This window comes from Zonotrichia leucophrys, chromosome 3 (assembly GCF_028769735.1).
Source record: "Zonotrichia leucophrys gambelii isolate GWCS_2022_RI chromosome 3, RI_Zleu_2.0, whole genome shotgun sequence".
NCBI classification, from domain to species: Eukaryota; Metazoa; Chordata; class Aves; order Passeriformes; family Passerellidae; genus Zonotrichia; species Zonotrichia leucophrys.
The window spans coordinates 101,330,309-101,350,672 of NC_088172.1; the positions used below are offsets into that span (position 1 = coordinate 101,330,309).

The 20,364-nt window shown below is 45.3% G+C and overlaps 1 protein-coding gene across 2 annotated transcripts in view; it reads left to right on the forward strand.

Moving 5' to 3' along the window:
* The window catches only part of XRN2 (5'-3' exoribonuclease 2), a 32,686-nt gene that overhangs the window by 3,162 nt on the left and 9,160 nt on the right, over positions 1–20,364 (forward strand). For both annotated transcript variants that reach the window (XM_064709629.1, XM_064709631.1), the window contains exons 2-27: positions 908–1,035; positions 1,120–1,231; positions 1,499–1,610; positions 2,352–2,410; positions 2,490–2,579; positions 3,575–3,647; positions 3,740–3,790; positions 3,946–4,103; positions 4,493–4,567; positions 4,671–4,804; positions 4,891–4,948; positions 5,033–5,140; positions 5,573–5,617; positions 5,917–6,048; positions 7,047–7,165; positions 9,263–9,398; positions 11,489–11,596; positions 11,683–11,772; positions 12,264–12,336; positions 13,079–13,162; positions 13,790–13,887; positions 13,965–14,044; positions 15,164–15,220; positions 15,782–15,850; positions 15,949–16,083; positions 16,944–17,071. In XM_064709629.1, the coding sequence (XP_064565699.1) occupies positions 908–1,035; positions 1,120–1,231; positions 1,499–1,610; positions 2,352–2,410; positions 2,490–2,579; positions 3,575–3,647; positions 3,740–3,790; positions 3,946–4,103; positions 4,493–4,567; positions 4,671–4,804; positions 4,891–4,948; positions 5,033–5,140; positions 5,573–5,617; positions 5,917–6,048; positions 7,047–7,165; positions 9,263–9,398; positions 11,489–11,596; positions 11,683–11,772; positions 12,264–12,336; positions 13,079–13,162; positions 13,790–13,887; positions 13,965–14,044; positions 15,164–15,220; positions 15,782–15,850; positions 15,949–16,083; positions 16,944–17,071 (2,512 nt within the window). The remainder of the gene's footprint in view (positions 1–907; positions 1,036–1,119; positions 1,232–1,498; positions 1,611–2,351; positions 2,411–2,489; positions 2,580–3,574; positions 3,648–3,739; positions 3,791–3,945; positions 4,104–4,492; positions 4,568–4,670; positions 4,805–4,890; positions 4,949–5,032; positions 5,141–5,572; positions 5,618–5,916; positions 6,049–7,046; positions 7,166–9,262; positions 9,399–11,488; positions 11,597–11,682; positions 11,773–12,263; positions 12,337–13,078; positions 13,163–13,789; positions 13,888–13,964; positions 14,045–15,163; positions 15,221–15,781; positions 15,851–15,948; positions 16,084–16,943; positions 17,072–20,364) is intronic.

Below are 20,364 nucleotides of genomic sequence, written 5' to 3' on the forward strand. Positions count from 1 at the left end.
AAGCAGGAAAGTTGATCTGTAAGTTTTGGGGTTTTTTCCTCTCTGAATCTCCCTCAGAGATTTGGGGAACTCACTCAGTGAGTAGCAGGCAGGAGGTTGGGAAGGGCTTGTTGTTGGCTCAGCAGCAGCTGCTGAGCTCCATGTCATGGGATACCTAGCAGTATCCTGGATTTCCCCATCCCAGGCACTCCTGTGACTGCAGCTTTCACCTCAGAACATGCCATTCATTTTATTAATTTTTAAACTTGGCTTTAAGCCCAGCTGTTCAAGAGCACACTTTGTTCCACCTTTGAGTGTGTTGTAACCCATTCCAGCCAGAATTCCTCTGAAAATCATGAGGCTTTTCCTTGCTCAGATCCTGTCTCTTCCACGCTCTTGGGCTTTAATCCATGTGTGTTATGTTTGTGGCTGATGGAAGGGAGAATCAGTGTTGCTGATTGTCCTTTGACCAAACTAACCACAAAGCCAAACCACAAGCCCAAGGACAACAAAGGCCCAAACAAAACAAACATGAAATTATGGTGAGGAAACGAAAGTGACCGTGGTTGTTGAGGATGTTGAAGAATCCACTGCTGGAGCAGTCCAGGCACACAGGTGGCTCTAGGTGATTTAGGATGAAGAAATAATATGAGATATGAGAACTTCTTGTCAGGAATAAAAAACAGCTCTTCCATAACCCACCATTGTGTTTTCTGGTTAAAAGTAGCTGAGGAAAGAAGTGCTGTTTAATAGTGAAAAGTGCAGCTGCAGGTAGTGTGGGTGCTTACAGCTGGGACTTGATTTTAATAATAATTACTTATTACTTAGTGTGGGTACATTTTTTTCTTCTGCTGCCATTAAAACCAAAGCAGACTTTGATGAGCCTGTGCACTAACAGCTGCAATCCTTGTCCCCACTGCGTCCCCAGGCCAAGGAGTGCAATGGTGTCAAGGTCCCCATTGACACGAGCAAGCCCAACCCCAACGAGGTGGAGTTCGACAACCTCTACCTGGACATGAATGGCATCATTCACCCCTGCACACACCCAGAGGACAAGTAAGGCTCTTTGTTTGGCTCTTTGCAGGTGCTGTATCTCTCTCACAGCATTTCAAGTGTTAAATTGGATGCTCTGTGTTTTAGGCCAGCGCCCAAAAATGAAGATGAGATGATGGTGGCGATTTTTGAGTATATCGACAGGATCTTCAACATTGTGAGACCAAGGAGACTCCTTTACATGGCCATAGATGGAGTGGTGAGTATTGACACACTGGGTTTCCAGCTGGAAAATCCTCATCTCCCCTCAGTACTCAGAATCATGGAATGGTTCTGGAAGGGACCTTAAAGATCTCCTGCTCCCTCATGGTCAGGGACATCTTCACTAGCACAGGTTGCTCCATCCACCATTAGATCTGATGAGAGGTCAACTCTTTGTAATAACTTCTGACCCAAAGCATCTCTCTGGACAGGAGAGATTGTCTAGATGCAAAAAGTGACCCAAGCTCTCCTGTACTTTTTTTAGGCCCCACGTGCCAAAATGAATCAACAGCGGTCCAGGAGATTCAGAGCCTCAAAGGAGGGCATGGAAGCTGCTGAGGAGAAGCAAAAAATCCGACAAGAAATTCTGGCCAAAGGTAGGGCAGTGGCCTTATCAGAGGTTTTTTCCTTGAGAATCACCTTGTTTGATCACCTCAGTAAGGTTTAGAGAAGGGCTGTGTGTGCATTGCAGGGAGAAGGGGAGAGCAAGCCTGGAGAAGGCTGGATCTGTGTTTTCCAAAGTTAAGAACTGAGACAAAACAAAATGTCATCTTTTCTTCTTCAGTCTCCTGCCTGAAATGAGTTTGTGTTGAGTGCTCTTAATTCCTTTTGAAAATAAATTGAACAGAAGAGCAGGGATAAATGCAGTGAGAAACAACCAAAACCCTTCTGGAAAGGAAGTACCTGTTTGTAGGGCTTGATGAAAGGAGGATTGAGGCTTAAAAGCAGGGATCAGATGGAAATACTCCTCTACAGGGATAATAAGATGCCAGCAAGGGGAGTTACTTGACAGTGGAAACTCTAAATTCAATGAGGAAACAAAAGTCAGAGCAACTTTGAGGGTGGTGGTGACACAGCTGGAGTGAGAGGGGAGTGTTTGCTGCTGGCTGGGCTTTGAAATCTCCTTGCTGAAGTAACAATGTTTGTAAATGTGGCAGCACCTTGTAGGACGGAGATAATGCAGTGATAAGAGTTGGTTTGGTTTGGTTTTGTGGGAATTGTATTAAACAATCTGGTTTCAATGAGTTAATTATTCCCAGGGGAGCTGTCTGGGTTTTGCCCTGCAGAAATGCTGGCAGTGTTCCATGTGGATGTAACTCTGCTCTCTGTTGCTCCAGGTGGCTTTCTGCCTCCAGAGGAGGTGAAGGAGAGGTTTGACAGCAACTGCATCACCCCGGTGAGTGGCCTGGCTCTGTACCCAGCAATTGCCAGGGGGTGAATGTTGGTTTAATTCCTTTGTTTCCAACCCTCTGTAGGGAACTGAGTTTATGGACAATCTTGCTAAATGCCTGCGCTATTACATCGCCGACCGCTTGAACAGCGACCCGGGCTGGAAGAACCTGACAGTGAGTTTCCCACTTTCACACTTGAGGGAGATGAAGGAGATGTTTGGGCTGGGTTGAGATCCAATTGAAGAGTAGAAATTTAACAGATTTGTCTTTTGGCCTGGCTGTGAGCTGTTATTAACAGCAGGCCAGCACACACATCCCGCTGAGGCTTCAGAGATCCATTCCGTGCTGATAACTCCATCTCCCAGCACCATTTGCTGTGATTTCATTGAAGGACAAGGAGCAGCTTTGCTGCTGGAAGCCACAATTTCACATAATGGGGAGACAGGGCTTTAGGAATACTTTTTCTGGTTTTGGGGGAAGTGTCAAGATACATTGTAGTTGTATCTTTTGCACTGTTACTTTTTTGTAATTGCTTCCTGAGCAGACTCAATTTCTCTGTTCCTCTAATGGCAAGCAGTGAAAATAGAAGTGCCAGCTTTCCTGCCTTTCTGGGCTGGGTGATTCTCCCCTGGTCTTGCCCAGCCACTCCACTCCTCCATTTCTGCCCTGTGTGTGCTGCACACAAGGAGCAGTGCAGGCAGGAAATGCAGCTGTGGGTGCTGTGTGCCACGAGCTGACTGTTCAAGTGCTCCAATTAGAGGGCAGTTGGCTCTGCTTGATTCCCCCATCAGACAGGGGTTTTATAAACACTAATTCTCGTCAGGGTGAGGAGGGGGTGAGGAGATCGTGTTTCAGTGCATCAATGAGCTGAATCTGGGAGTTCTCTAGTGCCCATTTCATTGCCCTGATAATTTATTGGACACATCAAACGTGACGTGATCGTTTCAGTGGAATTTGAAGCAGTGTCAGCTTCAACCTGGAACTGGCAGAGCAAAGTTCACTTTGCTCCTTGCTTGTAAATAATTTCATCTTAAGTCACAATATTTTAGCTCAAACCACAAGTTAGAATTTCAAGTATTCATAAGTCAGATGCTGTGTTCAGTATATAAGTTACTGGTTTTTTTTCCTGTGGCAGTATTAATTGTTGCCATTATTTCAATTCTTTTCAGGTTATTCTGTCAGATGCCAGTGCTCCTGGTGAAGGGGAGCATAAAATCATGGATTACATCAGGAGACAGAGAGGTAAAATTCCAATTAATGTGGACATTTTAAGTTAAGCTCAGTAATAACTTACTTAGCATGACTTTGACAAAATGTAATTTTCTTTTGTGCAGCTCAACCCAACCACGACCCAAACACTCACCACTGTCTGTGTGGGGCTGATGGTGAGTTTTCTCTTGCTTGTGTTTCCTGGGTAATCACATCAATATCTTGCTTGAAGCAGAATCCACTTTGCTTCTAAACATTAAAAAAAAAACAAAACCAAAACTTGATTATGTTTATCCTTAATCACATTTTACTCTTCTCCCTTGCTTGGTAGCTGATCTGATCATGCTTGGCTTAGCTACACACGAACCAAACTTCACCATCATTAGGGAAGAGTTCAAGCCAAACAAACCCAAGCCTTGTGCTCTCTGTAACCAGATGGGACATGAGGTTAAGGATTGCCAAGGCCTACCCAGAGAGAAACAAGGAAAGGTAAGAATTTTGCTATTTCTAGGATTTTTAAATCTGTAGTGTACAAGGAGATTCTCAAATCGTTCTTCCTGCTGGTTTTAGCTGAAGCATGGTACAAATTGTTGCTGGGAATACCTTGCTTTCCCCTTGGAAGTAAAAATACAAAAGTGTCATGCCAAACCTGATATCCCCACTTGTGGTGTTTTGTTGTTTGGAGTTTTTCCCACTGAATGAGAACAATCAATCAGTAACTGAACAGATGTGCAAAGCAGCACAATACACACTTGGCACAAGGGCTTGGGAGCCTTTTTGGATCTCTCTCAACTCTCCTTGAGGCAAACCTTGCAAGTGGGGCTGGAGAAGCTGTGGAATTCACTTGGCTCTGACGTGAGTCCCCTCTGGTTTTTCAGCACGATCAGTTTGCCGACACCATGCCGGTCTCGGAGCAAGAGTTCATCTTCATCCGCCTGTGTGTCCTGCGAGAGGTGAGGTGCTAAAATTCCATCCAAAACTATAAATCCCTATAAGTTCCATCCAAACCCCTGCAGTGTTCTCTGAGCTCCTGTTGCTTGTGTGTGTGTTTTGCAGTACTTGGAGAGAGAGCTCACCATGGCCAGCTTGCCTTTTACTTTTGATTTTGAAAGGAGTGTTGATGACTGGGTCTTCATGTGCTTCTTTGTGGGGAATGATTTCCTCCCTCACCTGCCATCCCTGGAGATCAGGTAGATGGGAATCTGTGTTCTTGTCCTGCAAGAACAGCTCCTGTGCTTTTCCCTACCAGGAGTCTCACGCTGTGCTTTGTGTTTAGGGAGGGAGCAATCGATCGCTTGGTGAACATCTATAAAAACGTGGTGCACAAAACCGGGGTGAGAGTTTTTTCCTTTAAAAATATCTGGGTCTTTGCCACAAAACAGGCTTGTTTTTCATCTCTGTTATTCTCTGACCTGCAGGGCTACCTGACTGAAAGTGGGTTTGTGAACCTGCAGCGGGTCCAGATGATCATGCTGGCTGTTGGGGAAGTCGAAGACAGCATTTTCAAAAAGAGGAAAGATGATGATGTAATTTCTTTGTTGTTGTTCTGACATTCTTTGAGTTAGGTTTTAATCACTTACTATTAGCCAGAGACCCTCCTTTAAGAGAATAAGAAAAATACCCAGAATTTGTATTTTCATTGTTATAATCTCTGGTGAATACTTCAACACTGCTGTCACACAAATAAGGCTGCAGCTAAATTTAGTAGATCATTTAAATCCTTAGCAAATTTTTGGAGCTTTGGGTACCCAGCTGGTTTTTTTCCCCATAGATTTTCAGGGCAGGATAGAAAATTCCATCCCTTTCTGTTGGATTTACAGACACAGGAATTGACCCATGTCTTACTCAGAGCATTCCCTAAAAACCTCGTGGTGTGGTCAGTTGAGGATTGTAATGAAATAATTTGCCAAGGAGTCTGTGTCCATGACTGACTTTATTTCCCTTTGTTCTTCATTTAGGATAACTTTAAAAGACGACAAAAAGAAAAAAGGAAGAGATTGAAGGTAAGTGAATTCCTTACCCAATGCAGAAACTAGCAAGAATTTGAATGTCTACTTTAGTTTTTGGATGTTGGAACTGCAGGTGTAATCATGGTGTTTTCTGCCTTGTATGTAACTACTTCAAAGTTTAAAAAAATTGAGTTAGGTTGATTTTTCTTTTTTTTCCTATTCCACATTCAAAGAATATGCTTTGTACATTCATTTCCCCATAATGTTAATCTGAAAATTGTGAGGGAGCATCCTCCCAGTGCTGGGCAGATCACACAGCCCTTTCAGCAGCCTTGTCTGTGTTTATCTTGCAGAGGGATCAGCCTTCCTTTATTCCTGGTGGTCAGTTTTCCCCTCAAGCCCTGGGAAATCGATCCAGCCCTCAGGCAATCTGTAACCCTCGACAAGCTGCCTTTGAGATGAGGATGCATGACAGGCAGAACTCGGTGAGTGGATGTTCAGAGGCATTTGCACAGAGAAAGGAAAGAATTGAAGCCTGTGTTACTCCTTTTTGTCTGCTCTGTCCAGTTTGCTTGAAAAGCTGGCACCTCAAACATGATTCTTCAAGGAAGTGGCTTTTAATAAGTGATTTTTCTAAGTATGCTTGAATAAAATTGTCTTCTTTATTTCTGCTTGGAATGATGCTTTTCCCTGGGGAAGGGAGAAACTTGGATGAAGTTTTGGGCAAGGTATTACTGAGGGAAAACTGGAAAGAAGTGCTCTGTTAGAAGTCCTGCTAGCTTTAAATAACAATTATGACAAATATTTTCTTTTTGGTATAAATCTTCATCCAAACAGTGAACAGATTAAAAGTTCTTTTTCATCACAGAGATGTGTGTTCTGTCTCTGAAGTCTAAATACAATGTGCTTTTTCAAGGTTTAATTTCTGCTGCTCTTCCCTTTTAATCTCAAAACTTTTTTGCGCATGAGTTACACAAATTAGTTCCTTTATGGAACAGGAAACATTTCTTTGAGGCTCTAATATTAAAATAGATCAATTTGAGAGGAGTTTAAGAGTCCATCTGTGAAGGAGCTCAGAGTATTTCTGGCAGTTCTGAGTTGGAAGCACCTTTTTTTCACTAGTGCCACAAAAGGAAGTTGCAGCAGAAGCTGCAGTGGTGTTCCAAAATTGGACTATATCCAGGATGGCATTTTTAAATCAATTATTACTGTGTTTATTGCACTTGTTTCTTTCTCAAAGCCAGTGACATCTTTGCCTCTATGCATCAATGCCTGCCTTTTAACAGAGAGATGTTTTTCCCTTTTGCCCCTTGACTATGATGGGTTGTGCAGCCTTTGCCTGGAGTTTTTTTGGAACTGAAGAGAAGCCTTGTGATTATCACAGAGCTGTTAATTTTAACTTCATTTTTAAAAACCTAACAAATCTTCCTCTTTCCCCCCTCACCAACCTTCCCCTGTTTATCTCTAATAATTCTGACCCTAGACAACTTCAGCATCTCCCAACACCAGCCTGACTCCTGACAGCAGCCCGTCCCTGGGAGGAGGGATTAAGCGGAAACCTGAGGACAGTGACAGTGAACCCGAGCCAGAGGATAATATCAGGTGAAGCCATTTTTTGTAGCACTTTGTTGGCAAATTGCTGAGATAGATGCAGCCTAATTAATGCCATTTAGCTCAGTGCAGCGCTGCCTTCGGATGCTTTTGTGATCTTTTTTATCCAGCGGTAATTAACGTGGAGGGTGAAGATATCCAGTAAATTCCAGTGAGATGGGTGAGCTCTGGCTGTTGAAGCTAAGTATCCAGATTAGTATGCATGCAGGTTTGCAGCCTCCCAGCCACTGCTCCCTCTGAGACCGAGCTTGGCGAGACATTCCCTGATTATGTGAGCGGAATGCTCCTGGAATCCGGGAGCTGTTTAACCCGCACGTGGGCAGCACTGTCAGTGCTCTCCACCATCTTTGGGTTGCAGCAGGCCCTGGTTTGGCTCTGAGTTCTTGCATTGTCTCAGGAGGGCTGAGCCTGGGGTGGTTGAGACAGGAATTTTCTGGGAATTAACCACCAGTGAGTCTGCATTGGTCAAGGGTTTCAGTGAAACTGTTTGCATCGAGGTGAAGGCCTTTACAGCTGTTCCTGAGAAGTGCAGCCACAGGGGTTTGTTTTCTGTGGAGTCTGCCCATGGCCTAAGACTCAGGGTTCTTTCCTTTTGGAGTTTTGCTCGCAATCATCACAATGTATTTGTGACACGTGGCCCATCAGCTCTAGCAATATCACAATTCTTGTTATATGTTCTCATTCTTATTTTCTTTCCAGTGTGTCTATATCTGAACAGACTGATTTTTTTTTAATCAATCGAGCAATATTTTTATATAAAATCATAAATTTTAAGGTTAAATTACTCCATCTGAGTGTTAGCAGAGCTGCTAAAAGAAGCTTGAGCAGTATGAATGAACTGTGGTGATTCACGAGTAGCAGTGGTTCTGACATGGTATTGCCAAGGAAAAGGATGTGCTACATTCAGCGACAGTTTTTTAAGCTTTTGTAGCTCAGAATATTTTTTCATGTCCTTTTCTGAGTGGAAATTAATTCTGTGCTTGCCATTGTAAATAAAAAGAACTGCATTGATGTCCTAGATGCAACCACACTGTTTGTGAAAATAAATTCTGTATTTAGAATGACTTTGAAACCAGAACAAATTGTTGCAGTCAGCTACAGATGGGTTTTATCTCACAGAAAGGTTTTTTTTGAATTTATGCAAGTGTCTGTCTGCCAGGCAGCTCAGAGCCTGCAGATGTTCTTGACTCTATCCCTCAAGCCTTCAGTGCCAGGAGCTCTGTTCTTGCTTACCTGCTTTTCTGGAAGTCTTGAAAGCATCTTGGCTTTTCTGCCTGCTCATCAGTGTGAGTTGTCTTGGAAGGATTTAGGAAGTGTCCTGAGCAACTGTCTGAAAACAGAAGCAAAGATCCTCTTTGCAGAGCCAAAGGGATGTGCATCCTGTAAGGAAGCACAAATGGATTGTGACTCTCTCCTAAAGCTCCATACACAGGATTTAGGGCTCTGGGAGAATCTGACCAGTGTCAGCTTGAGGTGACCTCTTGGAGTGGTTTGAAATAAAATTCCATGTAAGAAAACAAATCATTATTAAGGGATTATGTGGTTTAACCAGTTTGGTTCTTTGCTGACATGATACAGCAGAGCTGAAGGGTGCAGCTGCCCGTGTGTGAAAGAGGAGCCAGTGTTTGTTTTCCCTGCCCCATCTGTGGACAGACATGAGGGGGAGCTGTGTGAAGGAAGGATGAACTGTGGCCTGGTTGGCTCCTGTGCTCCCAATGTCCACCTCTGGCCCGAGAGAGTGAAAATCCTGTGGGAAAGGGAGCTCATCTGATGTGAGGCAGCACGCACAGGGTGCTGAGCTACAGAAGTGCCTCTGGTAATCACAGCTTGTCTGAACAGAACAGAAATTGTTATGCATTTGCTTGCCTTTATATTTGAGGTAGCAGGAAAACTGTCAATTCTGCCAACAGTCACATTTTATTCTGTTGCTGCTGAGCATGGCTTTTTCTGCTTTCATTTAAACTGCATATAAATGGCAAATGAAGTAGCAAGTGGCTTTGTTTTACAGTGTAATTCAGACCTGCAGATGTGCATCTGCTGAGGTGCCCATCCATGTTAACACGTTGCCTGTGCCTGGTTGTGTTGCAGGTTGTGGGAGACTGGCTGGAAGCAGCGCTACTACAAAAACAAATTTGACGTGGACGCGTCCGATGAGAAATTCCGCCGCAAGGTTGTGCAGTCCTACGTGGAAGGGCTTTGCTGGGTTCTCAGATATTATTATCAGGTACCCCAGAGTTTCTTGTCTGAAGTTGTTTCAGTCTGTTGCTCGTTTTGGAAAAGCTGTGGGGTTTTTTTGAAGGTGTAAAGCAAACGTGTGCCCATTCTGTTTGACACTGGGGGTTTGAGTGCAGTTTCACCATCTCTGGAGCTGCTGAAGGAACAACTGGATGTGGCACTCAGTGCTCTGATCTGGTTGACAGTGTGGTGATTGGTCACAGGTTGGACTCTCATTTCAGAGCTCTTTTCCAGCCTCAGTGATTCCAGGATTCTGGTTCTCACATCTTGGTGCAGCAAGAACCGCTGCTATTTTCTCTTTCCCACAAATAATGACACTGCAGGTGCCTAAATGAGAGAACAAAGAGCAAAGCCCTTGAAATGCCAGTAAGAATTTGCAAGGGACAGAGTTGTCAGTCTCCTCTGTAGATTGTAATGCTGCTCCATGAAGTGTGTTGTGATTGAAGTAATCTGTATCAGATTTAAATCTTTTGATAATTGAGATGTCAGATTGGCAAGAGATTAGTGGGCCATGGTGACTGATGGTTAATGAGGAGCTTCGTGCCCTGAAGGCAAAGTCAGTTAGACTGGCTGTGTGACCTGGGAGCACAGTGTGCTCCAACCCAGGGAGTTTGTCCTGTCCCAGCAGGAATTTGGAGCTTCCACACAGGGCTGTGTTCTTAAAACTTTGTATTTTTCCTCAGTGGCTGCCACCTGTCCAGCTGGGAGCACAGGCATGGCAGATACCTCAGGTGCCTACAAAATGCAGCTCCCAATAGGTTTTTTCACTCGCCCCCTTAGAACAAAATGGGAATGTGTCCCCTTCCCTCCTGCTCTAACCATTCCCTGAGTTTGAGCTCTGGCTCATCTGTTATGGGGGATGAAAATCATCAAGTTTAGGGTTTGCAAGCTCTGGTGCAGCTCGTTTGCAGGGAAGCTGTTTCCCCCACCCTTGTGTACATGATCTCCTTTTGTGAAGGACAGATGTCACCTGGATGCCTTTATAGGTGGGAATTATCAGGATCCTGGGCACAAGGAAACTGTGGTTTTTTAATCATGACAGGGTATTTTCCCACAACTCTGTGTGGCCACCAGCCTCCAGGGGTGGAAATGAGCCTTCAGGTGAGCTGTGGGTAAAAGTTTCTCCTTCAGTGGTACAAGAGCACAAGACCATTCCAGTCTGTTGTATGGGGATGGAGCAGCTGGAAAATCACTCCCTGCTGATATGGAAATGAGGTTAGGAAGCTGTTGGGCAAGGGGAACTTCAAAATAGGTTTGCTTGAGGATCTTTGTTTGGCTTTTTTTCTTCTCACCGTAATAAAAATTGACTCCAATAACCACTGCTGGCTGTCCATAAAACTTGTGCCAGAATATATTGCATGCCTTTCTGTTCCTGCAGAAAGCTAAGAATGCAGGGCATGTCCCACTAGAGGGAACATCTGTTTGGAGAGGTGGGAGGAAAAAGGGAAAAAAAGAAAGGAGAATGACTGCAATCCACCTGGCTTTTGAAACATTCCAAGTCTGTCCAAAGGACTGCAGAGAATAATTACAGGTGCTGTACTTGTATACCAAAAATATCACTGGAGGAGCCTTGTTGACATTTAATCGTTCAGAACTGGAAGTCAAAATAGTAGTGGGCTTTTGTTTCAAGTGGTGCTGCTAAGAAAAATAGCTGAGGAGGTGAAAGCTTGACTTAGACCCTCTGGAGCCACGTTTCCTTTAGGAGGTGCACGGTGTTCTGGTGTGTTTTGAGTTTGCTTGATTCTCTCCCTTCTGAGGAGACACTTTGTATTCCCCACTGCTCAAGGCAGGAGAAGGAGAGGGGAAGAGCAAAGCGCTCCTCCAAGTGTGCAGCAGTGCTGGTGCTGGAGAGAGGAGCACCAGTGAAAACCAGAATGCTTCTCAGCACTGCAGCAAATACTGTTCACATTTGCACACCCAGCAGGGCGTGCTGGGGTCTCTGCTCCCACACCTCCTCCCCAAGTTAGCTTTGGGATTTTGCTGTGGAAAACAGGAGTGTAAACTGCTCTCTGCCACGTTGTCATGTTTGGTGACTGGGCTGCATGATTTTCATTTGCTGATTTTTGTGTCTCCCACCAGGGCTGTGCATCCTGGAACTGGTATTACCCTTTCCACTACGCTCCCTTTGCCTCGGACTTCGAGGGCATTGCAGACATGCCCTCAGACTTTGAGAAGGGCTCCAAACCGGTAGGGCTCCTGATTTATCAGCTCATTCACTGCTCATCTGCCCTCTCATTCCAAGACTCTCACACCTGCTTGTCTGTTCTCAACAGTTCAAGCCTCTGGAGCAGCTGATGGGGGTGTTCCCGGCCGCCAGCGGAAACTTCCTGCCGCCCACGTGGAGGAAACTCATGACAGACCCAGTGAGAATCCCTCTTTATTTATTTATTCCTGTCTCTGGAAGCTCAGGTCATCTTGCACTGGTGTGAGGGAGACCTGCTGCTTCTCTCTTCAGGCAGAGAAATGCTGGAGACCAGGAGGGAAAGGTTTTGGAAGATTGCAAGGACTTTTTCAAAATCCTTAAAAGGGATTTCTTGGAATTCAGATGTTATTTCCCAGTTGTCTTACACTTCAGATGGTTTAGTTTGTTCCAGAAATCTTCCAAAACTTAGTTGGGGACCAGATAACTTAACTTACCCTGATTAGCTCTCCTCCTTATCCTAATTTTTCTCTCCTCCATAATTTCTAATTTTAAATCTCTGAGTAGTGCAAGTGCCCATCCTCACTTTGTATTTAAATGGCTTTTAATGAAAGCTGTTTCTGTTAGCAAAGACCTTTCTGTTTGGCACCACATGACATTCTGAACCTGTGTTAAAGTTGGCTTTAAGGGTGATTTTTGTTTTTCCAATTCCAGGAATCAAGCATCATTGACTTCTACCCTGAAGACTTTGCTATTGATTTGAATGGGAAGAAGTATGCTTGGCAAGGTGAAACTTCAACTCTCCTTTTTTTAATTTTTAGACATTAGTCTTAAAAACCTGTAAAAATAGAAAGAAATTGGAAAATTATCTTAGTGAGAAAACACTGCACAAAGGTAACTTGTGTTACTTGTTGTGGGGACAAGTATTTTACAGCAGGTGTATTTTTGTAAAGAAATTAGTATGAAGAGCAAATTATGAATCAGTAACTGGTTTTGGATTGGCAATGATTATTGGTAATTTCAGCAGTCATTCTAGATTTGTTCATTTATCCTGAACTAGAGTAATCATTCTTCTCTTTTTATCAGCCTCAGTGTGTTATTGTCTTTTGTCTCCTTTGCATTTAATTAATGGATCTTGTTCTGCACAATCAGTGGCTCATTAGTACTGTGCCAGAAATACTTTGGGGAATATAGAAATATTTTGGAGCATACAAAAAATTGAAAAAGAGCTACAGCATTTATGCAACTTTTCCTTTCTTTAGAGAATGTTAATTTCCAAGGTCTGCCAGATTTTGTGGATGGGTGTAATTTACACTGCAATTAAAATTTTAGGTTTTCAGTTTGAGTGCAACAGGTTTTGTTTGAATAAAGCCACAGAAGGATCTGACTTCTGAAGCAAAAACGTGATTCCTTCAGATTCACACTGTTCTGGCTGTTTCTTGGCTAAGGAATCTTATCAGAGCTTGCCATGCTGGTGTCTTTTCTGGGTTTTTTCAACATATGGGAGGAAACTGTTTTGGTTTTGCCAGGTGTGGCGTTGTTGCCCTTTGTGGATGAGCGGCGCCTCAGAGCTGCCCTGGAGAAAGTGTACCCTGACCTCACTCCTGAAGAGAGTAAGAATTGGGGTGTTGGGCTAAGGAATTGGGGTGTTGGGCTAAGGAATTGGGGTGTTGGGCTAAGGAATTGGGGTGTTGAGCTAAAGAATTGGGGTATTTTGTTGCCACCTATGAAATTCACCGTAAATGAATGAAGAAGGTGTCCTGAATGTTTGGTTGGGTTGAGTTTATGACAGACTCTTCCTCAGGGGTGCTGCTGGTAATCAGAGTGATCCTCAGTGGATTTGTTTTGTAACACTTGTTCAGCTTATAAAGGCTAATGCTTGTTTTCCTGTTGTACAGAAATAACATCTGGTTCTTGTGGGTAAAATGTGGAGCTGTGTGGGGTTTGGGGTTGTTTTTTATCAATTCTGTCTGTATCTGCAGTGTTACTCTATTGTAAATTCAGCATTCTTCCACTGAACACAAGATTCCCATTATTTTACTGCCTGCCAGCTGTCCTTGGGACCAGACACATCCTGCTCTCAGGGGACATTGTCTTTCCTATGTTCTCAGAGCTTTCTCCTAAATCACATTGAAACTTGGCTTTTGTGGAGGTGTCACCAGGACAGCCTTGCTGCTTTGCTGCATTCCTTCCTTCCCTGTTTCCCCTGAACTCTTGCCCCATTCCCATCATTTCTCCAGCCAGGAGGAACAGCCTTGGCGGTGACGTCCTCTTTGTCGGGAAGCACCATCCCCTCTGTGACTTCATCGTGGAGCAGTACAAGACCAAGAACACAGAGGTAGGTTGCACTTGTTGCTCAGGGGAAAGGGTGAGATGGGAGCTCTGAGGTGCTGCAGCTGAAACCTTCCTCCCTAGGCAGTGGACATCCCACCGGAGCTGTGCCACGGCATCCAGGGAAAGCTCACCCTGAACGACAACGCCGTCCTGCCCGATCAGTGAGTGTGGCCTTTGGGGGGGTTCTTGCTGCTAGAGGGCCCCTCCTGCTCTTATGGCAGCAGAAATGGTTGTGTGCCCCCCAGGAGTAAATTAAAGCTCCAGACAAAGCCACGTGTGTAGGTCTGAGGGTTCAGAGCAAGCCTGTGTTTCCTCCAGCTCAGTGAAATTTGCATTCTGTGGTCCTGTTTTTTAACCTCTCAACTTGGCTTTTAAAGCAGCCTCAGATATTTTTAAAATGTTGTAATACATTTGTTTATTTGCTGAGGAAGCTTTGTTTGTTTGTCATTTTGCCTGTGGAAGGCTGATTTTTATGTGTTTAGTTATTGTTTTATGAGGTAAACAAGGCCTGGGTAATAAAAGTGGTAGTGCTCGCTGGCCTGGTTCAGTAGGGTTATGTTTTGGCTTCTCTGCTTTTGTGTGGATGTTAATGTGGGCTGATCTGATATCCCATTAGTGCACATTGCCTAAAAACCCCAAAACTCTGCTTTTGATATGCTAATCTGCATTACATCTGAGAAAAATCCAGGTAGTGATAGCTTAGATATATTTTGGCTTAGATATAGTTTGGTTTTTTCCATTTAGTGTGCAGCACTAAAATCAGGGCTGTTCCCAGCTACACAAACTAAGAATATTTATACTTTTAGTTTTTTTGAGAGTGCATCCAGTCTGAGGAACGATCAGTGTAATCTTCTCCTTGTAGGATGCACACTTATTTCTCTGACTGTGCTCAGAGACAAAAGCAGGTGTTCAGTGCCTTGTTTGCACAAACACTGGCTTGGTTGGACAGAAATGTACACTCTAATAGACATTTCTCCATTCTTGTCATGGTTGAGAAGAATACCACCAAGTTAGAGTTGTTCTTGGACAGAACAGGAACAAGAAACCTCCTCCAGCCTTGATTTCCCTGGACAGACCCTAGAGAATCCCCACACATCTGCTGCAAAAGAGGTGGCATTAAGAAATAAGGATTCAGTCACTCCAGTGCTTATAGAAGTACTTGGTTTAGAGGAAAGGCAGGTTAACTTTGAAAGGAATGCTTTGCAGGCTTAGCTGGCAGAGCAGCAGATGGTGAGAAATGTGATTGGTGGTGTTTTGACAGAGGTTTTTCTCTTCACCAGGGTGGTGCAGTCTCCTGTTCCCATGCTGCGGGATCTGACACAGAACTCTGCCGTCAGGTCAGTAAACTGTGGGCTTTCACACAAGGGTGTGCAAAGTGCAGCACCCAAAACACTGAAAATCACTTGTGATCTGCATCATTTTTATCTCCAGAGAGGCACAGCTTGGTTCAACCAGAGCAACAGCTGTGCAGAGAAGTAATAAATGCTGAGTTACACTCTGTTAGGGCACAGTAGGAAGGATGTCCTAAATGGGGATGTAGTTCCTGTGGGTGATCAGTTAAAGGAAGGGTTTGGCTTTTCCATCTGCCACTGTCAGGAGGTTGGAATTGTTCTGTGCTGGTCCCCGTTTCTCTGTCACAAGGATTTTTCCTCCTGTCTTTGGAGGTGGTATGTGCAGTCAGGGCATTGCTCTTCAGGCTGAATTTTCCAGGGAACCATTATTTTCTTTCCTTGTACCCTCATTCTTTCTTAGTCCTGGAAAACATGAATTCCATCTGGAAGAGTGAAATTGTTCTGCTTATCTGTGTGTTTATGGCTTTCTTGGTCATAAAGCAGTGACTACTATTTCACTTTGTCTTCATTATGCAATGAGCCTAATCCTCAAATATTTTCTTCTAGCATCTCATTCAAAGATCCACAATTTGCTGAAGACTTTATTTTCAAGGCTACAGTGTTACCTGGGGCAAAGTAAGTGTCAGCTGTCAGCTTTCAAATCATTCAATTTTGATTTATCCATCTGAGTATTTGCTCTGACAAGTACTTATGGAACTGTTCTTATTGTTCAGGAAACCTGCTCCAGTTCTGAAGCCAGGAGACTGGGAAAAAACCAACAATGATGGCAGGCCTTGGAGACCACAGCTTGGCTTTAACAGGGACAGGAAACCAGTGCATTTGGACCAGTCAGCGTTCAGAACCTTGGGGTAAGGCTGTGGGGTTACTGCTGCCTTGCTGGGGTCACTGCCCTCCTTCTCCCTTTCTAAATTAAAAAAAAAAAAAAAAAGGGATTGGGCATGGAGTGACCAAGTTTGGGTGCTGGTTTTCCATGTTCGACACCTCAGCATGTGATATTTAAATTCAATATTGCTAAAAACTGAACATTACGGTGATTTTGCAGTAATGCCTTGTTTGCTTTTTGATTTTTTTTTCCCTCCTAGATAGTTCTAAGTCACTCTCCTGCTGTTTGGGGTTTTTTAAAACTTGTTTGGTGGATGCTTGCTTGTAGGAACAATGAGTATATTATGCACAAGTGATAATTAAGACTGCTAATGAAGACAGGAATGTCTTTTAAGCTTTTAAAAACAAGCTTTAAAAATTAAATGAGTTTCCATACTAGGCAGTGCAAGGAGCCATGCATCTATCAGAGCCAGAGAAGAGAATGTTTTAAAGGAGACTGGCAAATAAAGTTGGACTCTGGAGTGTCTCCTTAGGAAGAGATAATACCTTCTTCATCTTACGGCTCTGGGGGAGCTGCAAGAAGGAAAAGCACTCCCTTTTAGGAAGGAAAAGCAGAGCTGTCCTGGGGCTGCACTTGAGAACCCTTCTGCATGTCACAGGCACAATAAAAAGCACAGCTGTGCCATTGGAAGCCTGAGCATTTCCCTGGCAGCAGCTCCTCAGGCCCGTGTGTGTGTCGGGATGTGCTTGGGCCCTGATCCACCAGTGCATCCCTGGCCCAGAGGAAAGAGAGGGGGCTTGGGATGGGCTGGGAGGCAGCTGTGCTGGGAGATGGAGCCCAGCACAGCATCCTGACCTGCTGCCTTGCCATTTCTCCCCATGACAGGCACACAATGCCAAGGGACAGGGGCATGCCAGGGATGTACCCCAACGCTGTGCCGCTCGGAGCCTACGGCAGCCCCTACGCCAGGCCCCTCATGGGCAGCCAGCAGCAGATCCCCAAGCTGCTGTCAAGTAAGTGCCTCTGCTTCCTGCTTCTCACAGCTGGCTTGGTCTAAACATCATCTCTCTTCATCTCTTTCACTTTTTTATCTGTGTTTAAATACGATCTGGAAAGAAGAATTTGGGGAATGGGAAGGCAGAACTAGGAGACAGGCATCCAAATTCATCTCCAAAAAGAGAATGTTTATGTGGTTTTGGGGAGGTTTTTGGGAGCCCAGCAGTCCCTGTGCTGCTGTTCCTGCTGAGTCCTGATGTGTTATGGGAAATGCTCCAATGTGCTCTGTCTGTCCCACATCCCTGGACCTGATCCTGCCAATGAGGCACTCCCAAGCTCTTGTCTTTGTGGCACCCGAGCCCCTTGTGCTGAACAGGCAGCACTCTGCAGGCAAATACCCCCCAGTGCCATAGAGTGGTTCAAACTGAGGAGGCTTGGAGCCACTGCTAGAGAAGAAATCCCAGTCCATCTGTTGGCCTTGGAAAACTGTCTGGTGACTTTCTTTGTGGGCCTCCCTCCCCCTCAGAGCACCACATCCATTCCTGGCCACTGTTCTGCCAGGTGTGCCTGGCAAACCTCAGAGCAATTGGTTGGGCTTTTCTTCCCTCCTCCCTGTGCTGCTTTTTGCACGAGGCAGAGGTTGCTGTGCTGCTGTTGTGTGGAGCAGCAGGGACAGGATCCAGGTGGAGCTGCCTCATGGAGGCTCCTTCACCGCTCAGGGTCGTGTGCCAGCCACGCTCTCCGGAGCCACTTCCTGGCACTCTGCTTTCATGGGACACCACAGCGCTGCACGCTGCAAATGTGTCCTCTGGCTCTTCACTGGGTGGTGTTCCTCCTCTTCTGCTAAGGCTGTCCTTGGAGATTAGACTTAAACTCTAATTAACTTCTCATTTGCAATGGATTACGGCAGTGGCAGCGCTTGACTTAGAGTTTGGAGATTGTTTCTTTCGGTGCCTCGTTATTTGGGGCCTGAGGACAGCTCATGTCCATCAGGAGGGTGGATCAAACAGCCTGAGGGCTATGTTGCTCCCTAGAACCATTCCCAAAATCCATCCTGCTTGCCTGGCTGCAGGGTCAGGCCCAGCCTGGCCCACCCGGTTCTGTCAATGCCAAGTGAACCACGCGTGCCTCAGCTCCTCTACTGCCAAGCAGAGTCACACTTGCTTAAACCCTTGTTAGAAGAACACCTCCAGGTGGCATAGCCCTGGATTTCTGCTGGGATCAGCCTTTTGGATGCTCACCTGCCCAAAGATCATAACACATCCTGGATTATGGATTGTGTGGGTCTGGTGCTGAGCAGACCTGTGAAGATGAGGAGTGTCAGCAACTGCCCAAATCCCACTGCAGTGAGGCTCTTGCTGAGTGGGAGCAGTCTGCCTGCACAGTGTGGCTGGGAATTCATGAACATTTGGGCCAATTCCCCCCAACAACATTCTGCCTGGAGTCCCCAGAGATGTTCCTAGGTTGGCAGCACAGCATCTTCTTCCCTTTTGCTGTCACCTCTTCAATACCCAATGTCTTCATCAGAGCACTGGCACCTTCAGCTGGAAAATCAAATCAGGAGAAATGGGAAGGCCTCTTGGATGACACAAGGTTCTCTCCAGTGTCCAAGTTGTGTTCATCAGCTGTACTGTTGTCGGAGAACTGCAGTTGTGCTGGGAAGCACCCACAGCCCACACATCCCTGAAAAACCACATCTGATGAGGTCAAAACCCCCACATTCAGTGGGACTGATGCAGAGCAACTTTGCCCTTGGTGTGTGGTGCGTTCACACACATGCTGCAGTAAAATCAGCCTCCAGAAGGGCGATGCGGTCAAGCCAGGAGCCAGCTCCTCCTCAAGAGCCTCAGGGCTGGGGGTGTTCCTCGCCAGTGCTCCCTGATTTGCCTTGGATGTGCCAATTTTCAGCTGATGAATAATTGTCTGTGCTGATAACTTGGGGAGTCAAGTGCAGGGTGGCAGCGCTCTGGGAATGGCAGGTTTGGCTCCTGCAGAGCAGGACATCTGATTTATGACTTGCGTGGCAGGCAGTAAACTTGTCAATTAGCTGCCTTGGAAAAGTGATTTTGATTAGTGCAATCAGTAAACACAAAATCTTCTCTTTGATTGCCACCCTGATTAGATAAATTGTTACTTGAGGAGCTGCTAGACAAGGCAGTTTCTTTGGCCTTATAGCTCTGAGAAATGCCTAAGTTTTGCAGGCTAAAGAAAATATTAATTGTCATTCCTTCTCCTGTTTTGTACCTTTCTGAAGTGCAATTCACTGCTGCAGACTTTCTCCCTCCAAGGTTGTTCTGTCAGCCATACAAATGAGTAGGGGGGCTTTAAGTGTTTTGATGATGATTTCATTGAAGTCTTGCTTAAACTGAGCTGCAGAAAGGTGTGGTTACAGCAGGAGATCTGAGTCCTTGCTCACATGCAGGGGAAGGGTCTGCAAACAAGATGTTGCCTGTGTGTCTGTGAACTTGGAAATTATCAGAGAGTCATTGTAGGATATTTTTGATTGAAAGTTGTGCCACTCAGGGGCTGTCCAAAACTTTTTAAAATATTTTAAGCTCCAGTTGAAAACCTGCTCATTTTCTCCTAAAGCAGCATTGTGGATTCCATTGCCCTCCCCTTGTTTTCCAAAATAAACATGGCTTTGTGTGGGTTCAGCCTGTTCAGGCCTGGAAAAGCCCTTGAGATTCCCAGGCTGATCAGCAGGGAAATGCCACTTCCCTACCCTCAGTCCTGGTCTGCTTCAGGCTGGAAATTGGCTGGAAAAGAGGGGCTGAGGAGCATTGATTGGGAGCTGTGTGTGTGTGTTTGGGGATGTAAAACCAGGCTCTGGTTGATGTAGTTGTGTGTCTAGGTGTAAAACTGAATAAATAACCCTGCATGGGGGATAAATGAAGAATTATGGGCTGGATTGGCTTTGCCCAGCAGGCTCCCGGGAAGAGCAGAGCTGCTGGGGCTGGGAATTTATTTGGTGTTCTCTTCTCTGGGGCTGGGACAGACAATCCAGCCAGAGCTAGGAGAGAGGCACAGACTTATTTATTTAATGTTTCCCCCTTCCCCTTTGCAGGGGAGGCCAGGCTTCCATGTCCTGGCCCCTGGCAGCACGGCAGGGTGTCCGTGTGCCGGCCATTATCCAGCTGCTGGAACCAGCTGTTGGAATTAGGTCACACTTGAAGGCCATTGAAAGCCATCAAAGGTGTCAGTGAAACTGGAGCTTTTGATTGACGCTGGCCCCGAGTGCTGGGGGCTGCCTGGGTGCTTTTGAGGAGCTGCTGCTTTTATCCTGTTTGCTGACCAGGTTATTTAGAAGGAC